This window comes from Oncorhynchus nerka, linkage group LG10 (genome assembly GCF_034236695.1).
Source record: "Oncorhynchus nerka isolate Pitt River linkage group LG10, Oner_Uvic_2.0, whole genome shotgun sequence".
Taxonomy (NCBI): Eukaryota; Metazoa; Chordata; class Actinopteri; order Salmoniformes; family Salmonidae; genus Oncorhynchus; species Oncorhynchus nerka.
Genome location: NC_088405.1, coordinates 40,015,080 through 40,039,821, shown reverse-complemented (window position 1 = coordinate 40,039,821; position 24,742 = coordinate 40,015,080). Strand labels below are relative to the sequence as shown.

The window sequence follows — 24,742 nt, the reverse complement described above, 5'->3', positions numbered from 1 at the left end:
ATTGTGTATTATATTGACAAGATAGTCGATTGACTGCTCTAACAATGGAAATACATGTCCTCAAAGATGTAAGGCAGGCGGGAGGAGGCGAGATCAGGTGGGACCATTCAAGCCAATGAGAGGGCAGATGCGCATATGAACAGCAGGCCATATAGATAGACAGAGGACTCATCTTTCTGTCTGTGCCATTATAGCGTCTGTGACAACATCTCCATTTTAACATAGTCAAAATTCTTCGTCTTCATTGGCTGATTGCTCCCAATTCATAGGAATCCCCACCTAGTTGACTACTTTAAAATGGTGAAGCCCTCATGTTAAAACGGGTTACAGTATAACTTGTCCTATAACTCTTCTTTCCTTATTCTTACCTCAACGAGACCTAACATTGGTCAGTTCACCACATCTATTAAAATATGTTTTTGATGCATTATCGAAATGGTTAAATAGTTGTTTAATGCGTGTGTGTTTGCACATGGCACATACAACATGACAGTGGACATGTTTTTTTTTTTGTGCATGACCAAAGCTACTCTATGTGCATCAGCATCATTGTGTTGGCCTTTAATGCACCGATTTCTGCCACCACACCAAAGGTGCATTTTAAGGTGAAATGGAATAGGGATGCCTCCCCGATAAACACGATTGAAGCAGGGGTTATTAAGAAAATGCATTTTTGGGAACCACCAGGCTGACACATTCCGCTGGTTTAGCAACTCTTTTAGCTCTTTCCGTCACGCGCCAGTCGCACATCTGCACCACTATATATCAGATCTGTGCGCAAAAACATTCCAGAGAGTAAAGCTAGGGGTGATTTGTGTGCCGTTCTCCTTCTTTTTTTATTAAATTTTCATCTGTGATCTAAATGTTCGCTCGGCTAAAAGCGGGACCTTTTAAATCAATCATCCGTCCCGAACTTAGACCTGCACCACATTAAGAGCAGCAGTGACATCACAATGATTACCCCTCCCCCCACCGGTCTTCATACTTCCTTCATAGTATATTGTGTTGCCCCCAACAGATGGACAATCTTGCAGCCAGAGATTTTTTTCTAAAGTGTTTAATAAATGTAATACAACCTATATAGTGTTGAAGAAAGGAGGCTAAACCAGAACCATCTGCCTGACCGTGGCGAGAGACCCTTGGTAGACTGTGGCCTTTAAAGGGGATGCCTAATATGGCTCAACATGTGGACCTGGCTGCCATGCAATAGAGGTTCCCTTTACATGTTGGAGAGTTTATGGGGCTTCAGTGTTGTTCCCCTGGAAAGTATAGACTGAGGCCATACGTTACTGTTCTTTAATTTATGACTTGATGTTTTTTTAAAATATATATATATATATATATATATATATATATATATATATATATATATGCCGGTTTTTACTCTATCAGAGGAAAATAATAAAAGGATACAGGTGATGTTGGAATGCAATGCCTTTCATGTTTACGTCCCGCACAAGATGGAGAGATTGAGGTACTGTTTCCAATAGGGTAATATATGAAAGTGTTTGACAAATTGTCAAATTAAGGATCTGTGTCATGACCCTAGTGTATACCATTGGATGCAACATCATGCTATTTCATGCTATTTAAGTACAAACTGACAAAGCTCAACACAATATATATAAATATATATACAGTATATAAATATATATGTACTGAACAAAATGAAACGCAACATGCAACAATTTCTAAGATTTTACTTAGTTACAGTACATATAAGGAAATCAGCCAATTGAAATAAATCCATTAGGTCCTAATCTATGAATTTCACATGACTGGGAATATAGATATGTATCTGTTGGTCACAGCTACCTTAGAAAACAGGTACGGGTGTGCATCAGAAAACCAGTCATTAACTGATGTGACCACCATTTGCCTCATTCAGTGCGACACATCTCCTTCACATAGAGTTGATCAGGCTGTTGATTGTGGCCTGTGGAATGTTGTCCCACTCTTCTTCAATGGCTGTGTGAAGTTGCTGAATATTGGCAGGAACTGGAACACGCTGTCGTACCCGTTGATCCAGAGCATCCCAAACATGCTCAATGGGTGACATGTCTGTTGAGTATGCAGGCGGTTGAAGAACTGGGACATTTTCAGCTTTCAGGAATTGTGTACAGATACATGCGTCATGGGGCCGTGCATTATCATGCTGAAACATGAGGTGATTGCAGCAGATGAATGGCATGACAATGGGCCTCATGATTTCGTCATGGTATCTCTGTGCATTGAAATTGCCATCGATAAAATGCTATTGTGTTCATTGTTCGTAGCTTATGCCTGCCCATACCATAATCCCACCGCCACCATGGGGCACACTGTTCACAACATTGACATCAGCAAACCGCTCGCCCACACAACGCCATACACGGGGTCTGCAGTTGTGAGACTGGTTGGACATACTGCCAAATTCTCTGAAACGATGTTGGAGGCAACGTATGATAGAGAAATTAACATTAAATTCTCTGGCAACAGCTCTGGTGGACATTCTTGCAGTCAGCATGCCAATTGCACACTGCCTTGTTGTGTTGTGTAACAAAACTGCATATTTTAGAGTGGCCTTTTAATGTCCCCAGCACAAGGTGCACCTGTGTAGTGATAATTCTGTTTAATTAGTTTCTTGATACGCCACACCTGCCAGGTGGATGGATTATCTTGGCAAAGGAGAAATGCTCACTAACGGAGATGTAAACAAATGTGTGCACCAAATTTGAGAGAAATAAGCTTTTTTTCACATGGAAAATTTCAGGGATCTTTAATTTCTACGCATGAAACATGGGATCAACACCTTAAATGCTATGTTATATACACATATACATACAGTGCATTCGGAAAGTATTCAGACCCCTTGACCTTTTCCAAATGTTGTTACGTTACAGCCTTATTCTAAAATGGATTAAATAGTTCCCACACCCTCAATCTACAGACAATACCACATAATGACAAAGCGAAAACAGTTTTGATTTTATTTTAATTTGTGTAAAACTAACCACAAATGTAAAACAAAAATATCTTCTTTACATAAGTATTCAGACCATTTGCTATGATACTCGAAATTGAGCTCAGGTGCATCCTGTTTCCATTGATCCTCTTTAAAATGTTTATACAACTTTATTGGAGTCCACCTGTGGTAAATTCAATTGATTGGACCTGATTTGGAAAGTCACACACCTGTCTATTTAAAGTCCCACAGTTGACAATACATGTCAGGGCAAAAACCAAGCCATGAGGTGGAAGGAATTGTCTGTAGAGATCCGAGACAGGGTTGTGTTGAGGCACAGAACTCGGGATGGGAAGGGTCCAAAAAATGTCTGCATTGAAGGTACCCAAGAACACAGTGGGCTCCATTCTTAAATCTAAAAGTTTAGAACCACCAAAACTCTTCATAGAGCTGTCCGGCTGGCCAAACTGAGCAATCGGGGAAGAAGAGAAGGGGCTTGGTAAAGTGGTTGACCAAGAACCCGCTCTGACAGAGCTCCAGAGTTCCTCTGTGGAGATTTGAGAACCTTCCAGGACAACCATCTCTGCAGCACTCCACCAATTAGACCTTTAGTATTGAGAGGACAGACGGATGCCACCCCTCAGTAAAGGGCACATAACATCCCGCTTTGAGTTTGCCAAAAGGCAGCTAAAGGACTCTCAGACTATGAAAAACAAGATTCCCTGGTCTGATGAAACCAAGATTGAACACTTTGGCCTGAATGCCAAGCGTCACGTCTGGAGGAAACCTGGCACCATCCCTACAGTGAAGCATGGTGGTGGCAGCATCATGCTGTGGGGATGTTTTTTAGCGGCAGGGACTGGGAGACTAGTCAGGATCAAGGGGAAAGATGAACAGAGAAAAATACAGAGATCCTTGATGAAAACCTGCTCCAGAGCGCTCAGGACCTCAGACTGGGGCGAAGGTTCATCTCTTGACATCTCTGGAGAGACCTAAAATAGCTGTGCATCAGGACTCCACATCCAACCTGACAGAGCTTGAGAGGATCTGCAGAGAAGAATGGGAGAAACTTCCCAATTACAGGTGTGCCAAGCTTGTGGCGTCATACCCAAGAAGACTCAAGGCTGTAATCGCTGCCAAAGGTGAGTAAACGGTCTGAATACTTATGTAAATGTGATATTTCATTATTCATTTTTTTTTATACATTTGCAAAAAAATCTCAAATCCTTTTATTGCTTTGTGATTATGGGGTAGTGTGTAGATCGATGAGACATGTAGATCGATGAGACAAAATGTTAGAATAATGCTGTAACGTAACAAAAATGTGGAAAAGGACAAGGGGTCTTTTTTCTTTTTTCTTTCACCTTTATTTATCCAGGTAGGCTAGTTGAGAACAAGTTCTCCTTTACAACTGCAACCTGGCCAAGATAAAGCAAAGCAGTGCGACACAAACAACGACACAGAATAACACATGGAATAAACAAGCATACAGTCAAATAACACAGTAGAAATAAAAGTCTATATACAGCGTGTGCAAATGGCGTGAGGAGGTAAGGCAATAAATAGGCCATAGTAGCGAAGAAATGACAATTTAGCAAATTAACACGGGAGTGATAGATGTGCAGATGATGATGTGCAAGTAGAAATACTGGTGTGCAAAAGAGCAGAAAAGTAAATAAAAACAATGGGGATGAGGGGATGAGGTAGGTAGATTTGATGGGCTATTTACAGATGAGCTATGTACAGCTGCAGCATTCGGTTAGCTGCTCAGATAGCTGATGTTTAAAGTTAGTGAGGGAAATATAAGTCCACGATTTTTGCAATTCGTTCCAGTCATTGGCAGCAGAGAACTGGAAGGAAAGGCAGCCAAAGAGGTGTTGGCTTTGGGGATGACCAGTGAGATATACCTGCTAGAGCGCGTGCTACGGGTGGGTGTTGTTATCGTGACCAGTGAGCTGAGATAAGGCGGAGCTTTACCAAACAAAGACTTATAGATGACCTGGAGCCAGTGGGTCTGGCGACTAATATGTAGCGAGGACCAGCCGACGAGAGCATGTAGATCGCAGTGGTGGGTGGTATATGAGGCTTTGGTGACAAAACGGATGGCACTGTGATAGACTGCATCCAGTTTGCTGAGTAGAGTGTTGGAGGCTATTTTGTAAATGACATTGTCGAAGTCGAGGATCGGAAGGATAGTCAGTTTTACGAGGGTATGTTTGGCGGCATGAGTGAAAGAGGCTTTGTTGCAAAATAGGAAGCCAATTCTAGATTTATTTTTGGATTGGAGATGTTTAATATGAGTCTGGAAGGAGAGTTTACAGTCTAGCCAGACACCTAGGTATTTCTAGTTGACCACATATTTTAAGTCAGAACTGTCCAGAGTAGTGATTCTAGTCGGGTGGGTGCGGGCAGCGAACGGTTGAAAAGCATGCATTTAGCTTTACTAGCATTTAAGAGCAGTTGGAGGCCACGGAAGGAGTGTTGTATGGCAATGAAGCTCGTTTGGAGGTTTGTTAACACAGTGTCCAAAGAAGGGCCAGATGTATACAGAATAGTGTCATCTGCGTAGAGAATCACCCGAAGCAAGAGCGACATCGTTGATATATACAGAGAAAAGAGTCGGCCAGAGAATTGAACCCTGTGGAACCCCCATAGAGACTGCCAGAGGTCCGGATAATAGGCCCTCCAATTTTACACACTGAACTCTATCTGAGAAGTAGTTGGTGAACCAGGCGTGGCAGTCATTTGAGAAACCAAGGCTGTTGAGTCTGCCGATAAGAATACGGTGATTGACATAGTCGAAAGCCTTGGTCAGGTCGATGAAGACGGCTGCACAGTACTGTCTTTTATCGATGGCGGTTATGATATCGTTTAGGACCTTGAGCGTGGCTGAGGTGCACTGGTGACCAACTCGGAAACCGGATTGCACAGCGGAGAAGGTACGGTGGGATTCGAAATGGTCAGTGATCTGTTTATTAACTTGGCTTTCGAAGACTTTAGAAAGGCAGGGCAGGATGGATATAGGTCTATAACAGTTTGTTAAGCATATCCCAGTTTAGGTCACCTAACAAAACGAACTCTGAAGAATGATGGTGGGCAATGAATTCACATATGGTGTCTAGGGCACAGCTGGGAGCTAAGGGGGATCTATAACAGGTGGCAACAGTGAGAGACTTATTTCTGGAGAGATACATTTTTTAAATTAGAGCTTGAACCGTTTGGGCATAGACCTGGAAAGTATGACAGAACTTTGCAGGCTATCTCTGCAGTAGACTACAACTCATCCCCCTTTGGCAGTTTTATCTTGACGGAAAATGTTGTAGTTGGGGATGGAAATCTTAGAATTTTTGGTGGCCTTCCTAATCCAGGATTCAGACATGGCAAGGACATCAGGGTTGGCGGAGTGTGCTAAACCAGTGAGTAAAACAAACTTAGGGAGGAGGCTTCTGATGTTAACATGCATGAAACCAAGGCTTTTTTGGTTACAGAAGTCAACAAATGAGAGCGCCTGGGGACACGCAGGGCCTGGGTTAACCTCCACATCACCCGAGGAACAGAGGAGGAGTAGGATGAGGGTACGGCTAAAGGCTATACATTTACATTACATTTAAGTCATTTAGCAGACGCTCTTATCCAGAGCGACTTACAAATTGGTGCGTTCACCTTAAGACATCCAGTGGAACAGCCACTTTACAATAGTGCATCTAAATCTTTTAAGGGGGGTGAGAAGGATTACTTTATCCTATCCTAGGTATTCCTGAAAGAGGTGGGGTTTCAGGTGTCTCCGGAAGGTGGTGATTGACTCCGCTGTCCTGGCGTCGTGAGGGAGTTTGTTCCACCATTGGGGGGCCAGAGCAGCGAACAGTTTTGACTGGGCTGCGCGGGAACTGTACTTCCTCAGTGGTAGGGAGGCGAGCAGGCCAGAGGTGGATGAACGCAGTGCCCTTGTTTGGGTGTAGGGCCTGATCAGAGCCTGGAGGTACTGAGGTGCCGTTCCCCTCACAGCTCCGTAGGCAAGCACCATGGTCTTGTAGCGGATGCGAGCTTCAACTGGAAGCCAGTGGAGAGAGCGGAGGAGCGGGGTGACGTGAGAGAACTTGGGAAGGTTGAACACCAGACGGGCTGCGGCGTTCTGGATGAGTTGTAGGGGTTTAATGGCACAGGCAGGGAGCCCAGCCAACAGCGAGTTGCAGTAATCCAGACGGGAGATGACAAGTGCCTGGATTAGGACCTGCGCTGCTTCCTGTGTGAGGCAGGGTCGTACTCTGCGGATGTTGTAGAGCATGAACCTACAAGAACGGGCCACCGCCTTGATGTTAGTTGAGACTGCTATAGACTGGTCATCTAGTGCGTTGGGGACAGAGAATAAAAGGAGCAGATTTCTGGGCGTGGTAGGATAGATTCAGGGCATAATGTACAGACAGGGGTATGGAAGGGTGCGGGTACAGTGGAGGTAAACCCAGGCATTGAGTGACGATAAGAGAGATTGTATCTCTGGAGGCACTAGTTATGCTGGGTGAGGTCACCGCATGTGTGGGAGGTGGGACAAAGGAGGTATCTGAGGCATGTTGAGTGGGACTAGGGGCTTCGCAGTAAACTAAAACAATGATAACTAATCCTAAACAACAGTATACAAGGCATATTGACATTAGAGAGACACATAAAGCGAGGCATAAAGCAATCACAGGTGTTGATTGGGAGAGCTAGCTAAGACAACAACGGGTAAGACAACAACAAGAGGTAAAATGGTGATGAATGAGCAGAGAGGGTCAGTTAACTACACACCGGGCCTGAGTTTGAGGCTGGGGCCGACAAACAAAAAAGAAACAAAATGGAGTACCGTGATTAATGAACAGTCCAGCAGGCATCAGCTATGTAGCCATGTGATCATAGGGTCCAGTGAACAGCAGTAGATGAAACAGGGAAGCCGCTGAGTGGTCGTTACTACGCTAGCAAGCGGGAGACACAGCATTCAATTTTTATTTTTTAAATAATAATACAATTTAAATAAAAAGTTAGCAGGCCAGGGCTAGTAGGAGCGTTTGCTACAACGTCTGGCAAAGGCCGGTTGAGGGCACAACGGATGGAGCTACGTCGGCAGACCAGTCCTGATGGAACGGCGGGGCTGTGTCGACAAAGGGTCAAGGCCAGTTGGCAAAAGAGGTATTGTAGCTGGAGTAATTTCGTTTGCTAGCCGGGAGCTGTGATGATCAGGAGTAATGGTCCAGGGCTTACGGCAGGAATCCGGCGTTGTAGTGGAGAAAACAGTCCGATACTGGTAGGCTGGCAAGTATTATCCAGGCTAAAAGCGGCTGGTGTCTGTGCAAAAGGTAAGGCCGATAGCAGTGGCTGACAATGACTAAATAGCTAGTAGCTAATTAGCTTGTTAGCTTCTGATGGCTATCTTCTGATGGAGGTTCTGGCTATGTCTAAAAATAGCGGATCCGTATCACATTGGGTGAGGCGGGTTGCCGGAAGGTATATTTAATTTAAAAATGGAAAAGATATTGAAAATAAATTGAAATATATACAAAATGTACACGGGAGAACGACAAACCACGTCTGCACTGCTACGCATACATCTTGGACTATGAATACGCCATCTTGGGTCTGAATACTTTCCGAATGCACTGTGTGTGTATGTATATATATATAAAATACACTTGGAGCAAGCATGAACATAGAACAGAATCAATCAGGGGAAAGCAGCTGGTTGGTAATTCATGTAGTTTATATGCCTACATGTATTGAGTTTCAAGTCAAGATCGTCGCCTCGTCCTCAGAAACATTAGTTTCTTATACTGAGTGTAACATTATACTGTATGTTTGTAGTGTATGGTCTTCTGCTAGCTTTTATTACTCAACAAGTTGCCTACTACACGTTATCCCTCACATTGTCATTCTTATATTTTACTCCAATGGTTCCCCTGCTGTTTTCTGGTGTTCGCAGTGAGACTTGACACAAAAGTTGAAATGGTGCCTCCTTATTTAAATCTGCCTAAAGCCCATTTTATTGGGCTACAGCCCAATATTTCACTAAGCCATAGCATTTCAGTTAGAGATGCACTCTAGATAAGAGTAATAATCTCTCTGTGATGGATGGCCCAGCCCCATCCCTGGGATTGTGGTATGTACACACTGCACTTTTCATGGCAGGATGATAAAACCAACATAGGCAGGTGTGTTTGGTTAAGATGTACTTGTCAAGTGGAGTGACATGCATGTCTATATTCATTCAAATGAACTCCCTTATCTGCACCTACATGCAGCCGCTCAGGAGACAAAGCAGTTCCCATGTTCTTGTGATTTACATCTTTCAAGTGCACCCTCTTTCCCCTCCACCCCCCAGACACCCACAAACCTCACAGGTGAGAGGGAGGAGGTGTTTGAACCCCATGGAATGCCATTGGCCAGGGCCTCCTTTTCTCCTTTAATTTTAGGGGAGCAAAACCAACCAGATATTTACAATGCATAGATTTGGGGGTGTGAATCATAAAGACATAATTTCAACCTTCCTAGTTTTAATTAATTACTGCAAATTACTATATGCTTAGGCTTCACTCCTCTAACCAGAGCAATTTTGCATGCATTTAGCATTTTCAGCATGAACACACTCTCCCAAATTAGAAAACTGTATCACTGAATCAAGTGCCTATATACTGTGCCTACATATCACACGGATATGTTTTACCTGCTTTTGCAAAAAGACACATTCTTCTTCCATGGTTTAGACTTCTTTCTGGTTATGAACAAAGTCTGTGTAGTCTACTGTGTACGCAGGGCAGGCACAACTTGTTTGACACGTTAAAGATAAGGCGCGTGCTCCTGAAACATTTAGTTTCCACAGCAACAGAGGAGGAGCTTGAACTTTCACCGGTGAATGTGGCGGATGTAGTAGACCAACAAGGAAGTTAGCTAGTTTGGGCTGGTACAGCTAGCTAGCAGGCTGTAAAATAACGAAATTAAGCTCAAATAAATCATTTTCCAATTGATTATTTGTGAAATATGTCCAACAACAATCGAGTGGATTTACAGGATGGCAACATGTTCCAAGTTTTGAGAAAATGACGAGGTACAGTAGTGAGGAAGCTTGTTTAGCTAGCTTGCCAACATCAGCTGTTCAATCTAATGAACGTCTAGTAATCAATACTACTACGTTGCAACGTTATTATTGTATAATAACCGGTGTTGTGTCACAATATGACAAATGCAATAGAACTGTAGAACATGCTTTAAAAAAAATTGTTGTTGCTGTATATCAAGAGTTATCCAACCCCTTTCCTGTAAAGCTGCCCCCCTGTTTGTTTTCGCTTCAACCCAGTTATTAATCAGCTAACGTTAGCTAATTATTAGAATTAGCTAGGTGTGCTATATTAGGGTCGAGTGAAACCCCAAAGGACGGTTGCTCTCGAGGAACAGGGTTGGAGAACCCTGCTGCATAGTTATTTAGCTTACTTCAGCCAAGCTGGAAATGGTGATTGATGTCAGCAGTTTAGCTTGTTAACTCGCTAGCCTGCTTAGCTTCAATCATAGCTAGCTAACTAGCGCATCTGTATTAGATAAGTTATCTAGTCAACCTGCACGACCTCTTACAATGTGTAACTCTTATCTCCCATTTTGCTTTCAGATGACTTGCCTTACAGTGGCCTGGACATTTGTGATATGTTAACGTTAATCACAAAAGACAAGTGTGTAAGATGGACTGAAGGAATTAGTTAGCTGCAGACTTTTGAGATGTTACTAGCTGTACATGTAAATATATGACCAAAAAGCACTGTAAGTTTATCTACATCTACATATCACTAGTCAACATGGCCCTACAAATGAGTTGTTAATATTTGCATGCTCTGTCATCACTTTTTAAGGTCAATTCACCTGCACATACATTTGAATGACTAACCACACATAAACAGAGCTGATCATGTCACTAGCAAAGCAGGCACAAACGTGGTTCCCAACTCATGTCCAAGCCACTGTTCTCCAAGCAACTGACCTACAAGCTAAGGGTAAGCATGGCAACAACGACGCCTACGCTATCATCCAGCTGGGCAAAGAGAAGTACTCAACATCTGTGGCAGAGAAAACACTCAACCCTGTGTGGAGAGAAGAAGCCGCCTTTGAACTGCCTGGTCTGCTTCTGGAGGGCAATCCAGAAATCTATGAATTATGCCTTATCGTGATGCACAGGTCCCTGGTGGGGATGGATAAATTCCTGGGCCAGAGTACCATCAATCTCAATGATATTTTTGATAACAAGGAGCGAAGGAAAACAGAGTAAGTATCGCCAACTAATCAAACCAAATAAGGTTTTTCCCTTTCAAGGAAGTTTCGGAACAAAAGTACACAGGGTGTCCGTGGGTCCTTAAATCTTAATCTTCAATGAATTGATCTGATTTAAAGGCCTTGAGTCTTAAATTCTGTTTCAAGAGTCTTAAATGTGACAGAACTGACTACAGTGTTTCCGTTATGTTGCGCTGCTGCTTAAGTGTTGCCATCGTGGTAAATAATAAAAACAATTGAACTTCAAATAATACTTGAGGCACACTTTCAAGATGTTAGAGCTATCTACCTCTGTGCGCCATTTCAGATGAACTAGCAAAAAAAAAATATGTCTTTGCACTGCAAAAAGTCTAGGCATAGAAACTGTCAATTACTTGGTAATAGGGAAATGTATTTATTTCCATGATAGAATTTAAAAGCAATTTTGGACAGACCAATGTAGATATTTTCCAATACATGCAACTTAAAAGTTTCATATCACGAAATTATGATTTGAAACATCAGAACAGTCTGGAGGGAATACTATTTGAGTCAGAAAATTATTTTTATATGATGGTAAGATATACAACCTCGCAGAGAGCCTATCCAACTAACAATCTCTTAGAAAAAAAAGAAGAGAGAACTATTGGAACCAAGACTTAAAAAGAACTGATATTGGCACAAGATGAATGGAATGTTGGAACATAAGTAATGAAATTACAGTTAACGAAAGTTTGCGCTTAATCCAGTATAAACTAATGTATGAAATGTATTATACAAGAGACCCATTCACAAATTCTACAGCACAACGGAAGAGCCATGTCTTAAGTGTAAAACTAGCAATGACTCAATCTATGCCTTCTGGGAATGCTATAAAACAAATGTTATGGGCAGAGTTACAATGTTGTCTGTCAGAAGTATTACAATGTACATTTAATTTGAATCCGTCTGTCTGCATATTTATTTCAAGACATGGCACATGAGGGCGCAGTGAGACACCCAATGGGCTGGACAATCCTTTTCTCGTCAATCATCTTGGAGACAATGATCATTTTAATGATGAGATTTCTGTCGTTTTGAATTTGGCGCCCTGCACTTTCACTGGCTGTTGTCATATCGATCCCGTTAACGGGATTTCAGCCCTAAGAAGTTAACTGGAAGTCAACCAATCCTCCATCGTTAAGACAATGGAAAGGTCAAATGCTTTATTATCTAAATGTTGAAAGTAGGTGGTTGACAAAATGGTGCACTTTGAGGCCATGTGGCGGGTAGTAATGTGGGTGCTAGAGATGGGGGTGTGAGCAGGTGGGTCTGGGCAGGTGTAATGTCATCGATGTTTGTGCCCATCTGTATGCTGCTGTTTTTTTCAGTGTATGTTTTGTATTGTTTAAAAAATACTTTAAAAAAAAATACTGTCTAGAGCCCTCCCACGCTTAGCTACCTTGGTTTGAAGGATAGCCATTTAATACCTGATTCACTGAATGAGAGAAGGACCTTATTGAGCTGACTCAGGTGTTTTGAGCAGTGTTGGATCAAAAACCTGCACACCCAGTGGCGTAGCTCTCCAGGTCAAATCAGAATCAAATCAACAACAAAAAGGTCACATGCGCTGAATCCAACCGCTGTAGACCTTACAGCGAAATGCTTACTTACAAGCCCTTAACCAACAATGCACTTTTAAGAGAAAGAAAAGAAGAAAAAAGTTCCATCTTCATGGAGCGTTGTCACTGTTTTATACAGTAACAGTGCTGTATATTTTACTTTAAGATATTTTTTGTGGTATCGAGTATCATTATAGCTAGTATTGGTATCGAAGCCAAGAGTTTGTGATCTAGCTAATGGTTAGCCCATTGGGGTAGCCTAAACAAATGCAGATGAGCCACCCCCATCCTTCAGTCATCTATAGCCTAGCCACTATGCTACAAATCCGTTAAGCTACAGGAGAATGCACATTGCTAAAATAGCACACCTGCCTGATAATATGAGCCATGTAGGCTATAGCCTTTGGGGAAGGAACCAGCCCTGAAAATACAACTTTTTCCCAACATGGCCATGTTTCTGGATATAAATATTAGCAGGTGTGTGGCGTGCACAGACCTCAAAATTGGTATTAAATTGCATTCTGAGTGGCATTAAAGGTGTTTAAAAGTCTTAAATTCAATTTCATGGACCCTGCAGATACCCTGAGTAAGGTACAACTTTACAACTGTTAAATAGGAAATGTGTCTTCTGCTCTGCTCTCAACCCCACACTCACAAACACACTGGCCACAAAGAATCCGTAGTCACGTTGAACAGTGCTAGGCCTTTGGTTCCCTAGTTCTCTGTTTGATGTTTCAGAAGCAGCAAAGAGTAGGAAAGAGGGTGGATTTGCAGAACTGTCTCGTTCATGTCATGTGGCTAAACTGCAGAAATACCATTGAACATATTCTTATTTCGGTATATGATTCAGAGAGTAGGGTAGACTAGCCTAGATCACCTGATATTGTGGGGGGGAAATGGTCACACACAGAGTATGTGGTCAGCGTTCAACATGTTTTTATACTGTACGAATAAAGATTCTTAAATTCAAAACCACCTCCATTTTGCCACTTTAGCATAGGCCCAAAGTTTGGGCCCCAAACAGAGTTTGCCAGTACATCTGTCTTGTTGTGACATAGGCTACGTCATTGGGTTCGTTGAAAAATGGGCCTTGTTGATAATGAATCAAGAGGTTAGTCTTTTGAGAATAGGCTGCCATTCATGGTGTAATTGAGTTGACTTGGGTGCAGTCTTTGTAGTTGGTGAACTAGTCCAGCGAGAACAGCAGTGCTATCAGATTATTTCTGTGTCTTGTCACAGCGTAGGTGCTAATACAGCAAACTGTTCCACCTCAATTCCAGTAATCACACAATGAACAAATGTCCTTGCTTAGTCTTGCCTTATACTGGAATTGAGATGGTAAACTGGCATTTGCGGACATGGCATCGGCTGAATGTTGTGGTGTGTCCCTTTGGGTATTAGCTTATGTTAAATGAATGTGGTGGAGCTGGCCAGACATGTCTTGTTACTAATTCTGATTCAAATTATAATAGTTTTTCCAGTGGTGTGAATGTATGGAGAAAAACACCACACCAGCTCCACCCAATCCAGGCCGCTACATAAAGTTATTTTTGGCTGTGTAGAATTACCATTGCACAAATTGTTGTAGTTAGCTAGGCCTACATGATGAGTAGCCTAAGCCTACGTTCTGTTCAGAGGAACAGGAACATAGTTAGGAGGATCTGGTGTCAATTAGCCATCAGTACATTTCATCATGCAAACACATTACCACACTTCCTCTTCACCCGCTAGTTGGGGTGAATTGCGATATGTCATAATCAACTGTTGATGGTTGTATTTATTTAAGGTGCCAGAGCTGATGCACCTCCAGGGTTGGCAGTTATTCAAGTACAGAGCTGTTGTGGAGATGTCAATGAACTGGAATTTAGTCATCAACACAACTGACTTGCATAGAATGAGCCAGAGGCCTAAGCCTACTCTTGTGCTACCATATCCATATACTGGAGCAGTTCCAGGTTTGCTAGCTAGCTGTGTCCGTTCTCTGTGTTTTCAAGCAGACGCATGGGGAGGAGAGTCCATCTTGACATCGGAGTAGGCAGCTCCTAATTATCGCACACCTGTGTTTGTTGATTGTGAGGAGTTTCCCAGCGGTCTGGGTAGAGTGGGAGTATTGTGGTTCCAGGCAGAGGGAGGTTTATCTTGGCCTTGACACCAATGTGAAGTACAGGGCTGGCCCCCTCTCAGCAGCATGCTGTGTGGCTCTTAGATCATGCTCCGGAGGACAGAGACCACCACTATGGGAATTAGGCTAGCTTGACCAAGAGAGGCCCATGCCATGGCGATTCTTTGGCCACTCACTCTGAGAACATTTTAGGGCAAAAAAAATAGAATCCCTGTCCACCTTTCCCATGACAGAAGTAGGTTAAAGCTTGGACAGTCAGAGGTTGTGCTCATTAAGGAATTGTGGAATTTGCCAGAACACCTATGCTGTTTGAGAGGTGGTTTAAATGTTGACTTTGTATTTTGAGTGAGGTTTCTTCCTAGTTCTACATTTCTGCAATCAACATACCCTTGATTTGTAGGAACTAGGCTTAGGCTACAGAGAAGCCATCATTCTCATTAGCATGTATGAGTTGCGTGGTTGTCTTGCACCATTGCCTTTGTAATTTCCCAATTGCTTGTCATAGCAGTTCTGAACAAAGGCCAGATTTGTGCAAATGTCGCCCCTTTTTCTCACAGCGAAGGCATCAATCGTATTACTTCCAGCAGGCGAAGCAAAGAGGTTAAACAAACAGGAGCAGAGTGGCCTCGACGAACAATATTATTCAACATTCTTTTCGAGATTCAGACCATCACAGTTTGCAGGGAATTATGTTTGTCCCTCATATCAAATCACATTTTATTTGTCACATTCCCCCGAAAACGGCAGCCGTAGACCTTACAGTGAAATGCTTACTTACAAGCCCTTAACCAACAATGCTTTAAGAAGTTTTAAGAAAAGTACGTGTTAAATAGAAAACAAAAGTAACAAATAATTAAACAGCAGCAGTAAAATAACAATGGCGCGGCAATATACAGGGGGTACCGGTACAGAGTCAATGTGGAGGCTATATACAGGGGGTACCGGTACAGAGTCAATGTGGAGGTTATATACAGGGGGTACCGGTACAGAGTCAATGTGGAGGCTATATACAGGGGGTACCGGTACAGAGTCAATGTGGAGGCTATATACAGGGGGTACCGGTACAGAGTCAATGTGGAGGCTATATACAGGGGGTACCGGTACAGAGTCAATGTGGAGGCTATATACAGGGGGTAGTCAATGTGGAGGCAATATACAGGGGTACCGGTACAGAGTCAATGTGGAGGCTATATACAGGGGGTACCGGTACAGAGTCAATGTGGAGGCTATATACAGGGGGTACCGGTACAGAGTCAATGTGGAGGCTATATACAGGGGGTACCGGTACAGAGTCAATGTGGAGGCAATATACAGGGGGTACCGGTACAGAGTCAATGTGCAGGGGGCACCAGTTAGTCGAGGCAATTGAGGTAATATGTACATGTTGGTAGAGTTAAAGTGACTATGCATAGATAATAAACAGAGAGCCTCTAATATTCATTCTCAGGCAGGTGAAAAGCTTCCATTTAAAAAAAATACATAATGGTTGTGGCTGTTCTACGGGGAAATGTGTCCCAACACAGATGGTTTTGGGTCTCCACTCTACTAATTTCTTCCAAAGGAAGCAGCTCCATTCAGTTACACAACCGTTCAAAAGTTTGGGATCACTTAGAAATGTCCTTTTATTTATTTTTTAAGAAAAGCACTACAAGTTTATCGTTTTTAAAAGGCTAATTGATCATTAGAAAACCCTTTTGCAATTATGTTAGCACAGCTGAAAACTGTTGGTCTGATTAAAGAAGCAATAAAACGGTCCTCCTTTAGACTAGTTGAGTATCTGGAGCGTCAGCATTTGTGGGTTCGATTACAGGCTCAAACAGCTAGAAACAACAAACTTTCTTCTGAAACTCCTCCGTCTATTCTTGTTCTGAGAAATGAACGCCATGCCATGCGTAGCTATGAATGCTATGTGCTATGCCAAGCCTTTTAAAATGCTAAACTTGGATTAGCTAACGCAATGTGACATTGGAAAACAGTGATGCTTGCTGATAATGGGCCTCTATTCGCCTATATAGATTCCATTTTAAAAAATCCATGTCCAGCTACAATAGTCATTTACAACATTAACAATGTCTACACTGTATTTCTGATCAATTGGATGTTATTTTAATTAATGGACAACAAAAAAAATCAGCTTTTCTTTCAAAAACAAGGACATTTCTAAGTGACTCCAAACTTTTGAACGGTAGTGTATGTACTCTCAGATTTCTGTATTATACCTTTAATGATAGTTTTCACCTAAAAATGGATGCAGCATATCACCTTGAAGAAGATGTCAAAGCCTAGAGTTTAGATGCATTAAATAATAGGCCTATATTTTCCACTGCTTTTTAAACCAGTTTACACCAATATTGGAAAACACGTTTCAAATGTATTAATTTAAAAATGAATACATTGCCATGACAAACCTAAATGAATTCAGAATAGAAACATTTATTTTTAACTTGTTGAGAATGCACTGTTTTAGCACCCAACAATGGCACCTGATGTGTTCTTTGATCTTTGAATCTTATATTCCTGTATTCATTTAAATGTGCCACATACCCAATTTACAGATGGCTAATAATCATCCCTTCTTTTAGCTGGTACTCCTTGGACTCCAGGCCAGGGAAGAAGAGGAAGGAGAGAGGGAAGATCCAGGTCAGCATTCAGTTCATGAGGAACAACATGACGGCCAGCATGTTTGACCTCTCCATAAAGGACAAGCCCCGCTCGCCCTTCACCAAACTCAAGGACAAGATGAAGGGGCGCAAGCACGACGGTGGTCTCTCCGACACCACCTCAGCCATCCTGCCCCGCTCCGCCATGTGTGACTCGGAGACCCTTCGCCAACCCAGTGCTTCTGACCATCAGCCAGAGCCCAAGATCAAGAGACACCTACTGGCCGGCTCCCATACGCTCTCTGCAGCCCGCTCCATGTCTGACCTCATTGGCACTCACTTCCGCCCCAAGCTGGACTCTAGAAACTCCATGGAACAGCTGGGTAAGGACAGCAGCTTCCTCTAGTATTAGGCCTATTTTAGTATTTACTTGTATTAGCCTACCTGTGCCATCTTTCTTTGTCTGTGATTAGTATTGCTTCCATGAATGTTTCAGGTAAATTGTTTGTGTTTCACAGAGAAAGAGAGTGGTGCCGCCCCTCACAGGCGCTCCCAGGGCGAGGTGCCAGGCTACCAGGACAGCGAGGGGCAAGGTGATCCTTTTACTCATATCAGCGACGGCTTGCCGCAGAAGTACGCCACCCTCCCACGCAACCGCAACCCGTTCGAGGGGGAGCAGGGCCAGCTGTGGGACCGAGGGGAGAAAAAGGAGAAGAAGGAGAAGGTCAGCCTGCTGGAACGTGTGACCGGGAAGAAGGAGGGACGCAAGACCAACAACGGGGGGCGTTCGGGCAGCTCTGGAGACCTGCGCTCCAGCAACCCATTCAGCAGCGACTCTCAGGGAAACACCCAACCAACCAACCCCTTCCTCTCACACAAAAATACAAGGTAAAGCTTTTCACGTCCACACCACCATGTTTGGTATCCAAGCCAGGGTCATGTTCATTAATAAGCACTAAACGGAAGAAAACAAACTGAAACGGGTAGGGGCTTCCTCCAATAAGAAACGGTCATTTTGAAATGTATTTTTCATAACCCGAAAGTATTGTATTTTCAGCTGTTTGAAGCTGGTCTACAAAAAACCAAAGTAAAAAATGCAAAAACAAAACTTAAGAACCCGAAGCATAGAAATAGCGCACACAGAACAGATCTAATGCGTCTTAGACTTGCTTTCAATGAGTGACAGATCTATAACTCGCTTTTCTATGTGAATTTGGTAGGGTTGCCCAAAAAGTTACATATTGCAGCTTTTAACAGCTGCCACCATACACTACCTCTGTGGTAATTTAGGTTAAGGCAGATGATACATGGTGGTAAAAAAAAAATGGTGGGCAGGTTATTGGTAATATAACCCTCAGCCACAGGTAAATATGATTTGATGTGTTTTGATGATTTTGTAATTCAGTGTGCATGGATGTTTTGCAGCGATAAAAATCCCACCACTAATGGAGACATCCGAAAGGCAAGAGAGAACCACGGAAAGAAAAATGTAAGAGATCATACCTTGTACACTTTTTGTGAACTAATCTCAAATAAAATGAAGGGGGTGGGGGGGGCAAGAAGGGGGAAAAAACAAAAAGCATAGTCCTAGTTTTTTGGGGGACTTGTTCTGAGGTTCAGAACACCACTGACTTTTAATTGAGCAGCTCTCCCCGATCTCACTTGACATTGCAGCTGGTGATGTTGGTCTCTGAACTGCTGTCTTTTCCGTCTTTGACAGTTCACTATGAGTGTCATTAAACTAATGAACAGCGGTCATCATCTGACCCGGCTCATCATTTGAAACAGTGTGAGTTTCAGTCTCTAAGGTCAGGTGATGTACTATTATATCGTACTGGTACCATAATTAGAGCACTTTTTTTCTTTTTGCGGGGGAGAAATCTGTATGAGATTTTCATTGGTTTGATGGGGGTATTTGCCACCTTAGTTTTGTCACACCCCCACCCAAAGACAAATAAGAATAAAACGCTCTCATGGTGCTTAATTCTAGTAGTCGCTGGCCATTACACTGCAGAATTAGTATTAAGATGGTAAGAGAGCAGCTTCCAAAGTGATGTTGAAATGAGAAACGGATGCTGATAATGGCTTTCCTCACCTCTCGTTGTGGGTGTTGAGGAGTTGTCTTAACCACATGTGCCCCTCCATACTCTGCACTAGCAGAAATGAACTGGCAGTTCCATTTCCTCTCCTTTCAGGCCCTAGCTAATTAACCAGTGAGGGAGGAGGGGAAGGATAGTGAGAGATTTTAAAGAACGGAGCTTTTAAATTCTCAAAGCAGAGCTCATTAGAAGCAGTAATGAGACAACTGGAGAATGCCAAGTGTGCTCGCCTTATCTCCTCCTCACTACTGATCGCGGAAAAATTGTCAGTACTTTGGTAGTTCATGGTCATTTCCAGGCCTCTGTCACCAGCTACTACAGCTCCCGGCTGTGTAGCTTTATATCATGTCTGGGGCTTTTTGGCATGTGTGTAATGGACACAATTGCTCATACAGTATGATGAAACGGAGCTGGTAACTCGATTCATGTTAGGAAAGTCTCTCAGCGGAACTGGTTGTCTCTAGCTCTTCATTTTCTCTGGTAGCGCAAAAGGCCTATTTCTCAGCACATATTCACTTCAAGAACATATTCACTTCCCCAGTAAGCGGTTGATACACCCCCACTAACAACACCTGTTTTTCTCTGACTAAAAACATGAGGCACTTTCAACTTTGGCTGCCCAGAAAGCGACAACAAAATAACTCGAAGCGTACCTAGGATGGACCGCAGCACACCTAGCCAGATACCATTGGAAACAATGGAAATAAAAGTGCCGGCGTGTTTAGTGTGATCCCCTGCCTTAGTCCTCTTTTGTTTGGACATAAACTCTAGGGATCCTCACATTTTTAGTTTCTTTGTTTCTCATACTAGGACGAGTTACAGTAAATATGGTCCGGCACTTGGTCTTCTTCCCGTCGTAGACACCGCACAGCGATGGCAGCTTGGTTTGGGCACAGGGAGGGGAAGGGGACTGAGTGTAGTATTTTAAACAAGTTGATGGCTTTGCTGCTGTATCTGCCTGGTGGAACCATGTCCATTTGTTGAAGCGGTAACATGGTACCTCGTTAAAAAAAAAAACAGAAGCTCATAGCTCCTCTCGTCCCTCCATAATGGGATCGGCACAGACTGTGATGCACCCGGTCCTCTAAAGAACAAACTCGACCAAAATAGTTTGGTTGCATCTTTCTTTTCCTGTTCATTAGTCTGACCTTTTTATTCCGGAAATATTTTTTTTTTTGTCTTAATTACTGTTTGCGGTTTGGTTTCATTTTAATATGATGCTCTTGTCTGCCAGCTGGTCAAGGTCTCTGCCTAGGCTGGCTTGTGAGGAGAGGAAATGTGCTTTAAGATTTAAAGAGGTAATGGAGGTTGAAAGCTTTTTTAAATTTTTTCTAGAACTGATACTTAAACAACACATCAGAGTCCCTTCCACAGGATTCCTGATTGTTCGAGCCATCGCAGAGTTTCTGTTGAACACTATTGAACACTTGATCAGATCAAACACCTGAAGTGAAATGCAATGGCGATGACAGTGCTAACAAACCTGTGGAGTGACATCTTATCACAGCCTCTCAATTAGTCCTGATTGCCACCCGGTTATACGAGCTGAACACGTGCAGCCATGACGTAGTTTGTGGCGTTTTTCCTAACACCTTTAGGGTAGTCTAGTGGTTAGAGCGTTGGACTAGTAACCGAAAGGTTGCAAGTTCAAACCCCCGAGCTGACTAGGTACAAATCTGTCGTTCTGCCCCTGAACAGGCAGTTGACCCACTGTTCCTAGGCCGTCATTGAAAATAAGAATTTGTTCTTAACTGACTTGCCTAGTAAAATAAAGGTAAAATAAAAACAATTATTAGGCAGTTAGTCTATCTGCCGTAATACGAGGGATTCCCTGGCCTAGCCCACCTTCTGTCTTACTTTAGATCATTTTTAGCACTAATTTACCTTTTGCTGAGTTTTTTTCTTTTCCTACCATCTGTATTGTATACTACTCATTGAAAACAACTGTCTCTGGAATTGTCTCGCATCTCAAGACGCGTTTGGAGAAATTCACTTTTATTTTGTGTAAATGGCGCCGTCAATGTTGACGTCATCATAATGTCTGTGGTTTGCACCCGCAGGAGACGATGCAGACGAGCGCGGCTTCCTATAGCAACTTATCTTTCGACGAGGTGGTGCATGAGCTCATCAAGCAGAAGGGGGTGGTGAAAAATAAGGACGCCCATATCCGTGAACTGGAAGACTACATTGATAACCTGCTGGTGCGCGTTATGGAGGAGACGCCGAGCATCCTACGGACACCCTACGAGCCCAAGAGGAAAGCGGGTAAAATCTCCAAAAAGAACTAGTGTCAAGGTAAAGTTAGGGGTTCCAACGATATGCTCTTGTTTCAGTGAGGGCCCATCCTAGCCATTGAGAAATGTATTGTGGGTATAGAACAAAAATGAAGAGAAGGGGATTGACCCATGCCAAATCACCATTTTTATTTTTTGAATTTTTATTTTAATAGGTTTTGCATGCTTTGATTTGAGTGTACACCAGTTTCCCCAACAATTTTATTGGGAAGTGAAGTACACCCGACTACATAAATATCTGACATTTTGACTTGCATTTTAACAAACCCCATGGCTTTCCCATAATTATAGAAATACTAACCTGTGAATCAGTTGTCGTGTAGTGATCCACTCATCCTTTTTTTTGTTATTATACCTCTTGCTCTGTTCTTTGCATGACATTTCCTTTTGTTTTTCATATTCAGCCGAATTGAAAGAATGTGAGATGACAATGTCTCACAGATCCATCAGAACACCTTATAGCAGAGACCAGTGGGATAAGAAACAAAACTAGTGGGTTTATGCCACGCGTGACAGTTTCTTCAAGGTGTACAACGTTTTCACAATAGTTTATACAATAGACCTGTGCACTTTCACACACGTATAACATGGGGGGGAAAAAACACAGACAGCTTCTGAGGCGATTGTGTGCACATGGAACCACCATCAAGCTAGATTTGCGTTGTAACACTAAGGCCATACAAATGTAATTAAATGTTTAACGGATGGCCCTCTTCACTTCCCTTTAAAACATTTTCAAAAGAGATTAAGTCATACTGAAAAAATTGCATGTTTTGATCAAAATAATGCCCCCCCCCCTAAAATCACTTAAAATCACTTGATTAGATCGCTAGGTGTTGAACTAAGAACTAAGGTTGCTGTAGTATTTTAAAGGGATTATCTAGTACTTTTGTATACTTTTTAGCTAGTCATTCAAAAAGTAGCACTCACAAGCCAAAAGTGGTCCCCGAAAATGGCCTATGTCTCTCGCTCTGCTGTTGGTGCATTATGTGCATCTTGCTAGCTGTCATTCATATGGCGAGGTGCTAAAGTTAACTTGTTGAACTCGTGCTGCTAGGGGGCTAGCCCATGTGGGGGGAGATGGTGTAGCACAGTATAAAGAAAAACTAGGGATTTCATGGCATGTATAAACTACTCATTGACATATCCAGCCCAAAGTGAGTGGTTTAAAAGAATACCGGAGCATGTCTTTAATAAAAGGGCTACTTATTTTTTGTTTGTTTCGGCTTGCTCGCCTCACTTTAAAAATATATATGTATCTGTTTAATGTTTAATAAAATATGTATGGCCTTAGTATTAAAATGTACCAAACACCGCGTGTTAACTTATCACACTTGTGTGGAGAAAAAAAATAAGAAAAGTACATAGTTTATTGAATAGGGTTTGATGTGCTAATTTGAATAGAGCTGTAATGACTGTTTACACTTCAGACCAAGATGCAGGATTATGACACAAACTCTCACTCAGCCAATCGGCCCTTTACACGCCTCTTACTGTAGGCAAGGATTGTGTTGATATACTGGAGGTGTGAATACAGTGTTATCCGCCTGTCTGTGACATTGATCTGAGCCTTTTGGCATTAGGATGGTTTGGACCTCTCTCTTGACATTTGCCATCTTCGTACAAAATTATATTATTTAAAGTTACTCTTATGAGGGTAGGTACTAAGCACTACTGAATTCTTACTCAAGACATTGCATATCCAAACACAGATCTGAAAACAATGTAACACTTGCATTCGAACTTTGACCTTCCAGTGAAAACAAAAAAAAAATAGGTGAACACTGTATTTTCTCTGGTCAATTTGATGATATAGAATGTCTTGGCATCGTGCTGGTGCAGAATGTAATTGAGTGGAGGCAAACTAAAGACACTGCTATTGAAGCCTCCTCCAGTGTTTACACCAAAGTGAATTCATTCAACGAGCTGCCATTGTCCATCATATCAACTCCGAAGTCATTGCTTTTGGGTTTGTTATTTCAGTTTATTTTTTTTTATCATAAGCTAGGTTTCCATCCAATTAGCGACAGATTTTCATTTGAATATTCAAAAAATTTGCATAAAGACAATATACATGTTTTCCCACCAGAGATGTTTCCATCAAATGGACTTGTTGGGGATAAAAGGCTCTGCGTGATGACGCAATGCACATAAAAATACATTTGGCGGTTAAATTCCCATGTACCGAATACAAGTTAAATGGGTTTCCATCGCATTTTCAACTCTATGGATGGTTTTCTCGCAGAAAAAAATGGTGTGTTTTATACACCGAGTGTGCCCACTCTGGTTTTGCAACATGCACTCTAGCCAACAGCTCACAGATCCAGTGTGGGTACAGCCTACATCAGGGATGGGCAACTTTGACTGCGATCAAAACATTTGTGGCTCCCCTCTTGACAGCAGAGATACATTTGTGCGATTCTACACATTTTGCCATGGGGTGTAGAGAAAATGTTGCAGTTCAAAAGCAAGTTTGCTGCAATTCTACACATTTTGCCATGGGGCGGAGAGAAATGTTTGCCGTTTTTAATATGATATGAGTGAGACGAATTAAATCATTGGTGACCCCCCCCCCCCCCCCCGGCCGGTAATTCGAGCATGATAAGTTTGCCAAGTTAGCTGGCCGCTAAATGATCTAATCAACTTGTTTTTGTTGCTGACATGGGTTAAGTGACATAACAAGAGAGAAACTGATGCACAACCAAGTTTCAAAATTGCACCTTGTATTCTACTAGTCTAACTCGCAACAGTAAATTGAGACCCCGACTGAGTTCCTAAAACGTTTTATCGAAAGTTGCCCATCCCTAGCCTGCATGAGATTAT

At 42.5% G+C, this 24,742-nt stretch overlaps 1 protein-coding gene across 3 annotated transcripts in view; it reads left to right on the top strand.

Annotated features, from left to right (window-relative positions):
* The first annotated feature begins 9,747 nt into the window (after positions 1-9,747).
* The window catches only part of LOC115135298 (rab11 family-interacting protein 2-like), a 19,484-nt gene continuing 4,489 nt past the window's right edge, over positions 9,748-24,742 (top strand). The window contains exons 1-6 of one of the 3 annotated variants that reach the window (XM_065023312.1): positions 9,748-10,016; positions 10,572-11,218; positions 17,509-17,909; positions 18,045-18,414; positions 18,952-19,015; positions 21,686-21,890. In XM_065023312.1, coding sequence (XP_064879384.1) covers positions 10,866-11,218; positions 17,509-17,909; positions 18,045-18,414; positions 18,952-19,015; positions 21,686-21,890 — 1,393 coding nt within the window. In that variant the 5' untranslated portion in view covers positions 9,748-10,016; positions 10,572-10,865. Of the gene's footprint in view, positions 10,017-10,571; positions 11,219-17,508; positions 17,910-18,044; positions 18,415-18,951; positions 19,016-21,685; positions 23,134-24,742 lie in introns of those variants that run through there. The other 2 variants (XM_029669837.2, XM_029669836.2) reach the window with 2 other exon arrangements.